At 39.5% G+C, this 14,422-nt stretch overlaps 2 protein-coding genes and 2 long non-coding RNA genes across 4 annotated transcripts; 3 read left to right on the forward strand and 1 right to left on the reverse strand.

The window, feature by feature from the left end:
• Positions 1 to 2,408: 2,408 nt before the first annotated feature.
• On the reverse strand, positions 2,409 to 6,566 carry LOC135642079 (L-ascorbate oxidase-like). Its single transcript, XM_065157902.1, has 5 exons — positions 6,309 to 6,566; positions 6,096 to 6,188; positions 5,696 to 5,908; positions 4,600 to 4,788; positions 2,409 to 3,484 (listed from the first exon to the last, which is right to left on the reverse strand). Exons 1-5 carry the CDS (start codon positions 6,564 to 6,566, stop codon positions 2,525 to 2,527), a joined length of 1,713 nt encoding a protein of 570 aa, XP_065013974.1. The 3' UTR covers positions 2,409 to 2,524.
• On the forward strand, positions 4,777 to 5,385 carry LOC135642082 (uncharacterized). Its single transcript, XR_010497865.1, has 3 exons — positions 4,777 to 4,915; positions 5,094 to 5,151; positions 5,249 to 5,385. It is a non-coding gene; the product is annotated as an uncharacterized LOC135642082 (long non-coding RNA).
• On the forward strand, positions 5,904 to 7,724 carry LOC135642081 (uncharacterized). The gene is made up of 3 exons (XR_010497864.1): positions 5,904 to 6,255; positions 6,328 to 7,094; positions 7,171 to 7,724. It is a non-coding gene; the product is annotated as an uncharacterized LOC135642081 (long non-coding RNA).
• Positions 7,725 to 12,868: 5,144 nt separating this feature from the next.
• Positions 12,869 to 14,204, forward strand: LOC135643523 (NDR1/HIN1-like protein 6). The gene has a single exon (XM_065160572.1). It carries the CDS (start codon positions 13,226 to 13,228, stop codon positions 14,009 to 14,011), a length of 786 nt encoding a protein of 261 aa, XP_065016644.1. The 5' UTR covers positions 12,869 to 13,225; the 3' UTR covers positions 14,012 to 14,204.
• The last annotated feature ends 218 nt before the right edge of the window (positions 14,205 to 14,422 follow it).

Consider the following 14,422-nt stretch of genomic DNA (forward strand, 5'->3'; position numbering starts at 1 on the left):
TGTTATGGCTAAGCTTCTCTTCTTCTCGAGAATGTTATGATCTTGGCCAAAAATTGGAAGAAGAATGGAAAGAAAGGGAAACTGTATATCTTTTCTGTTGTCAGCTGAAGCGACAATAGACTCTCAATTGGGCCTCCTCACCTTGTCAAGGCATGTTTCAGTGTGCTCCATTCCTTATGTAGGCCGAGGAGTATTTCTTCAATCTCTCTCTTAATCATCCAACAACCTGGAATGGATATAATACCTAAAGTTCATATTTGTTCGGGGATTAAACTTCAAAATTTAGACTGGTTACCTGTATCAGTTTTTGGCTAGTTCAACCTTAAATACTATTGTTGATGATATTGGTGTTATCGGTCCCAAGCCCAAATGAAAAAGGTGAAGGATTGCATTAGGCCACTGACAATCAACGTAAAACTATGTCAGATATTATGAATATGGGTCTTAACTGATTAGCTCAATGATGGCAAATAATCCATGTAGTCGATCCTAAATAATTGAGATATTATGGCCTTGTTTTTGTTGTTGTTACACCCCTTTCGCAACTTGTTTTGGTCACAATGAAGGAGGCATACATACCTAGCAGCAGATGTTGTACATAAACGAAACAGAACCTTAATTAAATTAATAACTGATATTTCTGTAGTTTGAAGTGAGCCTATAGACAATGTTCCAAGTCAGTATAATGATATTCACGAAGTGGCCATCTTAATCATAATGGGTTTTTCATAACCTTGTCAAAGATAGTATATAGTTCTAATTATCTTGTTTATTCTGTAGATAACTCTTTCTTTATAACATTTCTTGATGTTGTATTCTGAAACACACTCTCAAATCTTTGAGATGTGTGATATGAAGCTGTTTAATCAAACTGCTTTATTGCAGAGCGATTTTGATGTATTTTTCAACTTGATTCTAGTGCAAATGCATTAACCTTCATCACAAATAGTTCTTAAAATTACTTGTCAAAGCTGTGTTTAGTATATTGAGACGAGATAGCGAATGCTATGAAACTGCATAAAACTGCTATGTACTACATCGGGGACTGAGAAGTAGTTTTAAGTTGCAGGCTTGGAATGTAGAAGAATTATTAAATTCTTTTATCAAGATACATAAAGCAAAGTAATAATGAAGAAATATCACTCTCAGACATGCAATTCAACAATGGGCTTACTTGCAGTAAGCTACCGAAGATACCAAGGTTAATAATGCTGTGAAGCTTCAAGTGGCTGCCAAAGATGTCAACATTTTGGATATTGCATGGGTTGAGAAGTCCAATGAGATCATGTTAAAATATGCACTAGAAGCACAACCAATAATTTTTAAGCTGTAGTAACACCAAATGAAGATGATGGTTGGAAGCCTAATTTATTATTTGCAAGAGTTCCGCTATGCTTTCTTTGTGTCTTCGAGTTACCTAAATGAAGTTGGTGTAAGACACCAATGCTGCCACTCGTGAAATAATGCATTAGAAGAGACGAAAACCAAAAGAATATAGTTATGGTTATGAGGACCTAGGAGTCTTGTTCCAAATGCATACCAAGCAAAGAGGCTCTGGTTGGAGTCTGTTTAGTGTTCTATTTGTTAGACATTGTTGAGAACATCTCAGTAATGTTGTTCAACAGTTAAGATTATCTGATTTGAGTTTGTTAAGGCTGGTCTGTCTTTGATTCGGAGTGCGCATCATCTAGAGGGGTTTCATAGACATAGTAGAAGAGACATGATGTTGAATCTTAAAATATAGGCTGCTGAAGTGGAAGCAACAAGGAGGTATAATTGAAACACACCGGGCATTTGATGGTTCGTTTGATGAGGTTCCTAAAACCTTTCTTGAAGAGGCTGCTTATGTCAATAATCAGATATTCAGTATACTGGTGAGGCAATGATCAGATATGTGTGGTGGATTTCTCAGAAAATACATGAAGAGTTGGAAGCACTTCAATTCCAAATTGAACTTAAAATTTTTATCTATCAGAATTTCTGATCTGTAGATAATGCGAGCTTCTGATTTTTCTAATTGACTTCTGTTTGACAAGCAATTGCATTGCTTGCGTGTGTTCCATTTACAGGTAGATGTCTACTCAGCCCTCTCCATGTTATGCACTATAATACATTTAGCACTACTGCTTATGGTCAGATTTAGATATCAACGGCTACACATTATTTTAATGCGTTAGCTAAGGACATAAATTTGCAAATCCAGGTTGACTGAATATTATGCACCGCTGTGTTGTTTCTTATGTCTGTTGAATCTCATTTCATGGAATCTTATCATCTCTAGTTAATCAATATCTTTGAAGCTACTCCTTTATTGTGCATTACCTTATGGACCTGTTCATTTCCTTTGGATTAACTTAAGTACTTCATATTCCACATGCACATTAGTTGTATCAGATAAACCACTAATCTGATTCCCAACGATGCCCACATTGTTTGCTGTTCTTGAAAGTTACATTCTTAAATTGCACAGTCTGATTGCTCAACCTCAAAATAATGGGAACATATGAATCGTCAGGGAGACCTACTATGGGAGGCCGTTGTTCATTAACTTCTTTGCCGTCATCCCACAAGTTATAGCATCTTTTGGTATCCTTCTTACATGGTCAACACCTTCAGCAAAGATTACACCCATGCCCATGTGTAAATGTGGTTCTATATGGCAATGAAATGCCCAAACTCCAGGATTGTCTGCTACAAACCTTATTGCTGTCCAACCATAAGGAAAGATCACTACTGTGTTTCTGAGTGGAGGATTCTTTAGATTAAACTGCGACGCATCCTTCTCTTCAAACCTTTCATCCCCATATCCTAGCACCCAGAAATCATGCCCATGCAAGTGCCATGGATGTATTTCGCTGACATTGTCAGCGAGGGCATTTGCATTTTGAAGAATTACATCAACTGTGCTGTTAAACTGGATCACATATGCATTACTACTTTGTGTCGAATTAGGATTTTTAGGAGGTTTCATCACATCATAATCTGAGGGGAAGTTATCAGGTGGCTTGCTAGGATCAAATGCATTCTTCAAATGATATCTCATGGACCCTAAATAAGGAGTGGGAGGAAGAGCTAATGAGACGTTGTTGATAGACCATTTGATATAACCATTGATTTTGTTTTGTGTGTTGAGCAGGGCAATCTTCTGTTCAGCATATAATGGGGGCTTTGGTGTGCCTTGTCGGGCTAGGATTTTTCTAGAGAATGACTTGCTGTGGTTATAGTCATTCCATTCGGGCGTAACTGGAGGACTAGATTCAGGTAACTTAGATGGGGAATTAGGTTGGTAATTTATGATAGCTAAAGCAGGTTGGGTATTGGGTTTCCTTCCCCTGACACCAACAGAAAGCCAATAGTTTGATGATGGATTCTGGTCTGTGTTGACGAGTACTGAGTAGCTTTCACCTGAATATACGTCCATATCATCGACAATGAATGGTTCAACATAGTTGCCATCTGCTTCCACCACCATCATCTTGTGATTCTGCATACAAGACAATTGCAACCATGACATAGGACATGATTGTTTTTATTTGCCGCACAATATATTATCTCCTTATGATAATAGATAAATAGAAATACTGTTAGAAGAAGTAGAATTTTAGGATACCGAGGAAAAAATTATCTGGAGCATATTGCAGTACAGGCAAATACAGTGTCCTGATGTCTGTATGGGTACTAAATAATGTGAGATCCACAGTATGGACTATTTTTTTGCTTAATATTTCAGCAATAGTCTTTGGTTTTTACCTGAACAGTGTTTGTGGATAAGGCTCTTGTTCTGGAAACTGTCATTTTTCATGCAATGATTTTATTCCTGCTAAGCTGTTGCTATACCTATATACCGTAAGCTATTCAGGGCATCCTGTGCAGCATCAGTTTTTCCCAAAGGTATAGTTAGCATTTCATTAACTATTCCTTTTAACCTTATTACTAAATATATAGCTTAGTCTGCTGATCATATATAGGGAATTTCAGTTTTCTTCCATCAAACTATTCTTTTGTTTTTAGGCTGTATCACATGGTCATATGAAGAACCATTACCAAGCATCTAATCTTCGTATCCTCTTCTGCAACTTTAGGAGCCATCCATTATTCTCTTTTGTTCCTTTCAGGGGTGACATGACTTGCTTAAAAGAAATGATGGTCAACTATCCAAATAATATAAGAATTTCCATGTTTGGGCTGTTTAGTTGCAACAATTGACTGAATAAATGGCTTGTGAACACTTCATTAAAGTTCTAACATTGTGTTCATATGTCTGTTTTCATGCTGATCACTATCAAATTAAACTTAAACCAGTTGGAACTACATGATGTCTGGTATGTCGTCTTTTATGTTTGGTTTTCTCTCACGTCGGTGCTTGCATTTATCATAGTTTAGAATTCAATAAAGGGCTCTTATGTATTCTACCAATGCATTTCTAGATGCCTATTGTGGGCTCTTAGAGTTGAACCTACCTAGTTCATATCTTGGTGTAGAGGGAGGTTGTCACCAGAGTTCCTTGGTGTTCTTACTTAGAGATTAGTATCCTAGATGGAAAGCATAACAAATCGAGAAATGAAATTTAAGCTTGTAAAGTATTGATGGTTTACTTACGCCAATGGCCAGATTGAGAGATGACAGCGAGGTGGTGCTTGTAACTCTCAGCCTATATGTCTTGCCTGGAAGCACACGGAGCACAACTGGTGCACAATCTTTGCTTGTTAACTTGCATGTGCTTGATCCCTCCATCAGATGTGCGGCCAGCGAGCAGTTGTACTGCCCCCTCCCATTGATCAACAGTGACTGCATCCAACAACAAGCCAAATGAGCGGGAACACAACAGAAGATTCCATAACTTATCGTGCTGGAAGCTTTCACAGTTTTGTTCTAAAGAGTTCTTTTTGATCCGTGGCAGGACACCACTTATAAGGTAAGAATGTTAAGTGTTTCTCCATCAGTGAGTCACTGTCTTAGCTGCTTTAATAATTCAAAAGGTGGTGCAATTTGGATGACATGTGGTCCATTCTCTTCCTCACATGTTGCTTTTACCATTGGTCTGTCTGTGTACATTGCCTCGTTGCAGCTAAGCCATCTATCTCGGTTCTCAGGCCAAGTCAACCATCACTCATTCGTCCTCCCCAGTGGAGTCCAACTACTCAATGGCAGGTGTGTTTAAACTGCTGAACATTATTAGGTGGGCACTCAAAATTTCTGTTCGTTCTTTCACTGATGATCTTATAATCTGAATGATCGTTTGCGACAGATGGTGGCCTACTTCTCCGGACAGCTTCAGATGCCCATCTCCGCGTGCTAATTAAAAAGGTGAGGCAGTTCTTGAAATCGACGATTATATTTGCTAAGTGTCAATTTATGCAATTTTTTTAGAGCAACTGCTTTTTCCTCGTGCTATGTGGTTCTCAATTGTTCTAGTTTTAAATGTTGTTGTAGTCAAAGGATAACTTGGACTAACGAGTACCGAAAAAGCTGACAGTACCTGTGATGATGGGTTTTGGGTGGAGCAATAGGTGCCTGTCGAAAGGTCGACAGACCAGAACCACGCACGAAACACTAAGGCAGGATGGTATCATTAATCTAGCCAATTGAAGAACGACAATTGAGGTTTAGCTTTACGTTTCTTATCGGAGATCACAGTAGCATAGTGGAGATGAATAGATGAGTCATTTTCAAGGCTAAATGATGCATCACTTACCTGGGGTTCTCCAATCCATCGAAAGGGTTTGGAAGAGAGTCCCACCATTTGGTCATATATGCTCTGGTGATACCAGTCGCTCAACAATAGGTTGAACTCTCCGTCGTAGTGGAAGGGCTCCTCCTCCCCGTCGGCCACTTCCACTATCAAAGACCCGTACAGCCCTGCCGCCCTCTGCATCCCGTAATGCCCGTGATAGAAATATGTTCCTGCCTATTTGCACGGTCATCAAGTCAAAAAAAATAATGGTCGCTTTTGGTAATAAATGAAGTAACTTTTGTTTCTGAAAGAAAAAAAAAACTTTTTTTTTTTTGGTGAAGGCAAATAAATAGAGTAAATACAGATGCAGCTGCATGATACGTGAGAGACTAATCTGAGGAATGATAAGGAGATGAGTTACCTTATCGACCTGAAATCTGTAAACATAAGTCTCTTCAGGATTGATGGCGCACTGTGAGATGGAAGCTGTTCCATCAGCCCATGGTGTTCCATACTGGTTGCAGCCAGTGACATGCACATTTGTAAGCATAATAGCAAGGACATGAACGCATGAAATGAAGGTATGTTTCTTTCTCCTTCATGCAGCTAGCTAGGGTTTCACTGTTTTACTAACCTGTCTGATGCCATGCCAGTGGATGACAACTCCCTCGGTGTGAAGGGCGTTCTTCAGCTCGACATGGATGGTGTCGCCGGCCTTGGCGCGGATGGTCGGTCCAGGGAACTGGCCGTTGATCCCAAGTAGAATCTTCTCCTCGCAGTCCGGCGACGCATACATGTAACCCACCTCCCACTTGAAATGCCTGGTCTTTGAAGCCAAGCCAGCCTGCAGCAGGAGTGAGATGATACAAGAGACGTACAAAAGCGAGACCATAGTCAAATGGTAGTATTATCCGGTTGAACTAGCGAGTGGTAGCCGATGGATGGAGTGTTTGGAAACAGGTGGAGATGAAGGTTGAAGGGGAAGACTAAGAGGGAGGAGAATTAGAAAGACTGTGGATGAAGCAGCATTTTTCTTGAGTTGGTTGGAGCAACTATGCTGCAGTGGGTGCTTTTTTTTATAGTGGGAGATGGGTTTAAATTAGAGTAAGGAATTATCAGAATTCTTAGTTGATTGTCACTTTTATTATATAGGGTATGATTTGAATCATAGTTTCTCATGTTACAAAGGAACAACTTTATGAGGTCCATCCTCAACAACTATTTTAAAGATAGATAAAGAGAGAGAACTGGTAACTTGATTTCTATCGCTATTGTCATCATTATTATTATTCTTATTTCACTAACAACACTTGGAATTATTATTCTGCTTCCCATAACCTTTAAATTCCTTGCAGAGCATAACAGGTGGTGTCGATGATGGTCTTTGGGATAGTAGAGCATCTTTCTCCCGTATTGTGAGGTCAGGTTTTAATATCCTTCCTATTCAAGCTATACTTTTCATGAAGTTCATCTTGTGGTTTCTCCTGTTTTACCAGGCACATGGTAGGGAATCATGCCAAAAGAGAGTTGGGTTGATTTATCTAAAGAAGACGAATAGTAATCAACATCAGCTACTTGCATCACTTTGACGAGGTGGCCAGAATCTTTTGAATGTTGATGCAACTTGCTTCGGCTACTTGCATCAATCACTTGTGAACAAAAAGAACCAAGAATCCAAGGAGGAGCAAGAAGACATTCTGAAGAATGAAGAATGGTACAATATGCCTCGGCTACTTGCATCGCCTTTGACGGGGCGAAATGAATCTTATGAAGAATGGTACAGCATGCTTCGGCTACTTGCATCACTTTGGAAGAACCTAAAGAATGGGTCCATCAGATCACCTCAAGCAGTTTGTGGCACAAGTTCTCCAGAATATGCATCTATAACATGTATTTAGAGCTGTCAGATTTCAAAAACCCTTGTTATTTGGGCAGCATGTCAGGAACATTATCACCATGAAGCTCCGAAGCACATCCTTTTTTAGCATCTGTAATTAATGGCACTGTATTTACTGAATGTTGTATGTTTATTGTTTGTGTGTGGGCAACATTTTGCTCTGCCATCCACTGTGATAGTTTGCTACATTTTTGGGGTATCTCTTTATGTCCAATGTGTTACACCTACACATTACTTTAAAGAAAAAGAATTCCACCACATTGCTTTGCAAGTATACTAACAAAAATCATGTGTGAAGAACAGCCAGATCATAGATACACTGTTCATATATTGTTTATCCATGAGCCTACATACGTGTCTGTAATCATGGCTGCTACCCACATCTTTTGCAGCATGGGATGCCTGCCTCACCACATTACTGTTCTTTCTTCTTGATGCTGCAGCCGAGGTCTTATCTGGTGCCTGTACTTCACATCAAGGCACTCATTCCACCACTGCAGCTCCAGAAGAGAGAGAAAAAATAACCATTAAAGTGAAACATTAGGAGACCATCCACTGTTTCATCTCTCTGGTCTCGCTACTGAGATAAAGAGCACAGTGAAGCTGTTGTGATCGAGGAAGGTGTGACAGCTACGATTAGAGATGGAGTGTAGTGAATTCATGTTGAATCACATGTCGCATCTTTTATTTCATCTTCTTCACAAGAAAAAAAAAGAAAAATCCTAATTTGTATTCTTTTGATCTTTTAAAAAACTGTAAAATATCTTATGGATTTAGAGAAGATAATTGTTATGCTAATTGACCAGTAAACTTTGCTCGAATTAACAGTAAATTTAGTTAATCTTTTTCAAAGAAAGATCCTAACTTTGAATCTTTTTGAAACTTTATGAAAAATAAAATCTCTCATGTAAATTTAAAGAAGGTAACTGATAATTAACCGGTAAACTTTGTTAAAATTAACAAGGTTGATTAGGTTTTAAGGAGAAAATAGCATCCAGAATTGTAAATTCTGAGATGCTATGACTTTTTGAGATGGTATTTATAATAGATTCACTTATGGGCGGATTTTCGATAAAATTATTCTTTTACGACTTAATAGATCAAGATTCAAATCACAAAAATAATTTTTTAAATATTTAAAAATAATATTATCTATATTGATCCTCTTGGAATCTCATACTGGCAGGAGCCACACAAAAAAAAAAAAAAACTCATTTTTGTGGTGGTGTGGGACCAACGCATGCTCAACTTACTACCATTAACATAATATTTCTATTACTTCAGGACAAGTTGTGCCCAAAATATTAATTAGGTGAGAACCGAAAACAATTATTCCATTTCTTTGTGGTGAAGTCTTTCTGATATGCCTTTTGCCAGGAAACGTAGCAGTTGTGCTACAATGTGGTTTCAGCGTATGGTTTGATCTGTTGGAATATTGTATCATATATTATCTTAATTAAAATAAAAAAAAATTAATTTTTAAGATATCTAATTGATAAGTCAATATTTAGTTGTCATCGGTGTTGGGAAGAAACCTGTTAATGCGGAATAATTCTTTTCCCTCTTTGTGTATCAAAATAGGTTCCTCATCAAAATACCAACTTGATATCAAAATGCTAATATCAATCAGCACAGTATAAACAATAGAGCAATAAATCAATCACATAGTGAGACCAAATCTTTCTTCATCACGTAGGATGGATCTCCTCAAAAGAGAATTCTAGGTCTCACAGAGTGGATATCACAGGAAAGTACCTTAGAGAGGGTAAACTGTAGATCAACACCGTTAGGATTGTAGAGTTTGCTGCAATGATTCTCCACATAAAATTTGGGTCGAAAACTCAGAAACATAATCTTTCTGTAGATCAACATCGTTTGGCCACCGATCGTCAAGCAGAAAACTCAGAAACCTAATCTTTCTCTTTCTATTTTGCGGCGCAATCTCACTGTGCGCACCCACACACTGCAATCTGCCCAATTTTGCCCTTTCTCTCTTAATTACTGATTTGGGCTCAATAGGCCCAATTGTCCAAGCCTACATATGGACTGGACCCAACAATCGATACGACCTTATAAGCTCACAAAAGATTATCTGTTTTAAGTATGACTGATTTTATCCTTTCAAAACTTAAGAGTCTCAAAATGAACCTTCGAGAGTAAAAATAATTTGACGAACTTATGAACTCTTGATTCCTTTACTCCTTGATCAATATGAGATTAAATATATATAGTTTTATCCTTTCGAAGCTTAAGAGCCTCAAAATGGACGTATGAGAATAAAAATAATTTGACGAAGTTATGAACTCTTGATTCGCTTACTCCTTAGTTAATATAAGATTAAATATTTTTTATCACTAATAAAATTATACGTCATATCAAATTTTATTATGATGAATCTTTATACAAAAGACGTACCATCTTATCTCGAAAATGATCAAATGACGAAGAGATTCAGAGAGTTTGTGAGATTAAATGAGAAATATTGGGAGTATCAATGCTTCATTTGTTTTATGTTTACTATTTTATTTTCATGCATTTGTTGAGATTTTCTTGATTAATACGATTACTATTTTTATTAATTGGGATTCAACACATAGGATTCTATTAGTGCCTATCGGACATGTCATGTAAATCATCGAAGAGTCTGTTGTCTATATACAGTATAAAATGATTTTATTCAATATATTAAATGAATACTTATGATTCTTACAAATAAATATGTACTAAATTGATCGTCAGGAATTTATTCGAATAAATCCTCTAATATAATATTTTACGTACGAGATATAGATATCTTACACGCTCGAATTAAGTAGCACAAGGGATAAGATACAAAAAAAATAAAATTCCTACTCTCTTACGGTGGTGATAGTATCATCACACAAGTCTGGAATTAGTTTTACTAAGTCAAATCAACGATCAAATATGACGTTAATTACCATAATGCATGAAAGAAAGTAATCAAAAGAAAATGGTTGTAGAAGTGTTGATATGACATTTTTCTAATGACAATAATAAGCCTAAGAAGAGCAGATGGAGATGATGACCCAATGGCACTTCTACCTTTTCGTTTTTTCCTTCATCATCCAACATGAAGGCCATTCTCGATATGGACCGTATGTTTGCATGTATGACATGGAAAAAACGTTGCAGAAAGAAAAGGATATTTTTCTAAAAAGATGTAGAGGGACTAAATATATATTATTTCTATAATTAGATTTTTTTAGTATCTTATCTTTATAATTAATCTCTTTAGTATCTTAATCCATAGATTTAAAAAAAATATATTTGAATCTCTATAGTTATAAAAAATATTTAACTTTATCTATCCTAACGTAATGGATAAAAATATAATTTTAATGTCCTAATTATGTTTTCATTTGTTATGTATTAATTAAAAATTTTTAGTCAACTATTATGATGATGACGGATGATGATGTTATTAGGGGCTATAGGTGGTTGTTGTAGTGGTGATCGACGAGAACGATTCGATGATCGACCTTGTCGATGTCGATTTGAGTATTGACGATCGAGGTGAGGGCGACGACTGCGACAACAGTGGAGATTAAGAGACTTTGTGACTTCTTATATGGGAAGGAGGAAGAGGAGGGAGAGCGACTACAGGAGGTGAGGCAAAAGGAGAGGAAGAAGAGGACGAGAACGATGGTCACTCTATGTAGTTCTATAACCACATTAGCGTTACTCTACATTTGCATTGGTGTGAGATTTGGCAAAGGCCTTATGTCCGATTGACATAGATACAGAGTGACACGATGTCAATGCAGATGCCTCACCTCCCTTCGATGCAAATGCAGAACAGTGCTAGAGAAGAAAGATGAGGGAGAGCAACAAGCGAAGAGTATACCGATTGATGTCCTCCGTCGATCGAACCTCGGAATGTCTAGTTGAATGAGAGTGTGGGAGCTTCGTCGATTGCTGCTAGGATCGTGATTAGGCCACTTGCCTTTGGCTTCTAATCCTAGCAATTTTGTGGCTGTCTTCTTCCGCTCCTTGTTTATCACCATCGTTGTGGGTCCACAATGATGGTAACATAATCCTATGGCGGGACTGCGGTTTCGAGTTGAAGACCTATCGCATTTGTAGTAACGGTGGCTACAGGAAGCATGTTGAGGTTGTTGTTGATGGCTTGCTCAGTGAGGTTTGTACAGTAAACGAGACAAGTTACGTGAGAGACAAGCCAGACATCAATACAATCCAAGTGGAAGATGTGGTTGCAACAAGGGAGGAGGCGAAGCTCCTCAGCGTCATCAAACTCGTTGAGGCATACTGTACACTCGAACGCCCCCTTCCCTACCTTCAGCCCCTTAACCTTAGAGTATGTCAGTATAAGAAACATCTCGAGGAACTTAGGGCTCAACCTTACTGTCGTCGAGAGTGGGCACTTGCGACGTGACAGTGCTACCATAATGGTGGACTATGAAATTTTAATTATGACATAATAAAAGAAAATATAATTGGGACATTAAAAATATATTTTTATCTATCATTTTCTTGTCATTGTTATATATGCGCTATATCTTTTATCGATAAAACTGATGATATTGCTATGTCTCTTTCATAATTATAAGGTATTCAATATAAAATTTTTAAATGTAGAGATCGAGATGCTAAAGATATGAGAGCTAATCTATAATTAGCCTGATGCAAAGAGACATAGTAGAAAATAACACAGATCAAATTACTGGAACATCTTTTATCTTAAATAACTATCTATATATTTTAAAGAAATCAAAATGAAAAATGGTCCGAGGACTATCAAAAACAACAATGAGAACTCTCTTGCTCCAATGGACGGGTGCTAGAAAATTTATTCGGACGGATTGATGGACTTCAATAATTCATAGAATAAACACAATTATATTTTTTATTTATAAATCTTTACCAATTTCAGAAATTTTATTTACATACTACTTAACCTAATAATTATTTCATAAAAATGCAATTAATCATAATTAAGACGAGATGGTTAATTCTCCAAACAACAAAAATAAATATTTAATCCCAGATTTTAAGCTTTTAGAAGAGATCATACTTGTCGTCACCAAAATGTTGAGTTAGGGTTGACAGATATGGTTAGTGGTTGCAACCTGTGCAAGTTAAGCCACAACTCTAACACCCTATGATCACCACCGTCCATGTCCTCATCATTCGCTTTGTGATTCCCGTCAATTCCTCGTCTAAATAATTGTCCATCCTCTTCATTTCCTTCTTTTATGGCTTCATTCTCGTCATGAGAATAATAATAACTTCGACTATACCCCATGTTCATAATGTCGATGGGGAGCGCGAATCTTGGGGCTCTGCTTCGTCAACTACTGGCCGTAGGATCGTAATCGGACGAGTGTCTTAGCTAAACGCAAACCACGTAGCACGGATCGTAAAGCACAGGTAGGTAGTTATAAACCGTGTGATCGTGATCGGACGACTGTTATGGTTTGAGGAAAGAGCTCGTGTGATGCCAAATGCGGTGGGCCGGTGCGCTAGCTTTCTGCTGCTGCTGCTCTTCTTCTTCTTCTTCTTCTCCTCCTCCGTCACGTTTCTTCTTTTCTCCTTCATTAGTTCTCGCTTTGGCCTCGCTATAACCTTAACCATATCTCGACATCCTTAGGAGCGGAGCGAGGAGGAGGGTGGCAATGGCGGACCGAGTCTACCCTTCCGCGAAGCCTAACCCGCAACCTCCCAGCGCCAACAACAGTGGCGGCGGAGGGAGGCCGCCCTCCTTCCCGCCATCCAAGGGCCAGACGTACGGTGCCACCCGCCAGGCCTACCGCCCGCAGCCCCGAAAGCTGCCGCCGCCGCCCCGCCGCCGCCGGGGCTGCTGCTGCTCCTGCTGCCTCTGGCTCTCCCTCATCATCGTCGCCTTCGTCTTCCTCGCCGCCATTGCCGCCGGCATCTTTTACGTCATCTACCGCCCCCGCCGCCCAACCTTCGAGGTAGACGGCCTCCGATTCTCCGCCTTCGACGTCTCCGGCGCCGGCCAGCTCACCTCCCGCCTCGAACTCAACCTCACCGCCTTCAACCCCAACCGCAAGATCGTCTACCTCTACGACGCGGCCTCCATCTCCGTCTTCTCCGGCGGGGTCGACGTCGGCGACGGGTCCTTCCCCGCCTTCATCCAGGAAGCGAAGAACGCCACCCTACTCGCCGCGGCGCTGTCGGCCCCCGGCGGCCAGACGCTGGACTCGACGGCCGTGTCGGATCTGAAAAAGAAGACGAGGCTGCCGCTGGAGATCGATGTGGACACCAAGGTGGGGGTAAAGATGGGAGGTTGGAAGACGAAGAAAATGAGGATCCAGGTTCGGTGCGAGGGGATCGACGTGGGCGTCCCCAAGGGGAAGGCGGCGCCGGCGGTGTCCTCCCCCACCGCCGCCTGCAAAGTCAAGCTCCGAGTCAAGATCTGGAAGTGGACCATCCCTTAGACCGAGCCCTTTCTCTCACTCTGCATCATTACACCGACCGGTGTCACTATAATTACCACGAAACGGGCAACAGATCAAGACGATACTTGATTAAGATGTTTGGGATAATTATTATTGTTATTGTACTTTGGTCGTTTTCTTTAACCGTGTACTGCTGTAAGATGCGGACTAAAATGTGATGGATTGAGCTGGAGATTTGTGCAATGGTGCATGCGGACATGATGGGAAAGCGAAGCTTCCGTGATGAGATCGACCCTTTACATGTCCTGTGAAGCGGGGAAGATAGTAGTTGTAGGCGGCACGTGTTATGACAGCTGGAAATAAGGTTGTGATTGAAAAGGAGTCAAAGGACTATACAACTGCGTGTCATAGAGCTTGCTTGATGAAGAGAGGTCCATGGGACTATACAAC

Source organism: Musa acuminata, chromosome BXJ3-7 (genome assembly GCF_036884655.1).
Source record: "Musa acuminata AAA Group cultivar baxijiao chromosome BXJ3-7, Cavendish_Baxijiao_AAA, whole genome shotgun sequence".
NCBI lineage: Eukaryota > Viridiplantae > Streptophyta > Magnoliopsida > Zingiberales > Musaceae > Musa > Musa acuminata.

Bases quoted from the DNA above. Each gene is read 5' to 3' on its own strand.
- LOC135642079 (XM_065157902.1), bottom strand. From the start codon at position 6,566: ATGGTCTCGCTTTTGTACGTCTCTTGTATCATCTCACTCCTGCTGCAG. The intron at 5,909-6,095 runs GTAACTCATCTC...CCGTGCAAATAG, and splicing joins ACAGATTTCAGGTCGATAAG to GCAGGAACATATTTCTATCA. The intron at 3,485-4,599 runs GTAAGTAAACCA...TCTTGTATGCAG, and splicing joins CTCTCAATCTGGCCATTGGC to AATCACAAGATGATGGTGGT.
- LOC135643523 (XM_065160572.1), top strand. From the start codon at position 13,226: ATGGCGGACCGAGTCTACCCTTCCGCGAAGCCTAACCCGCAACCTCCC.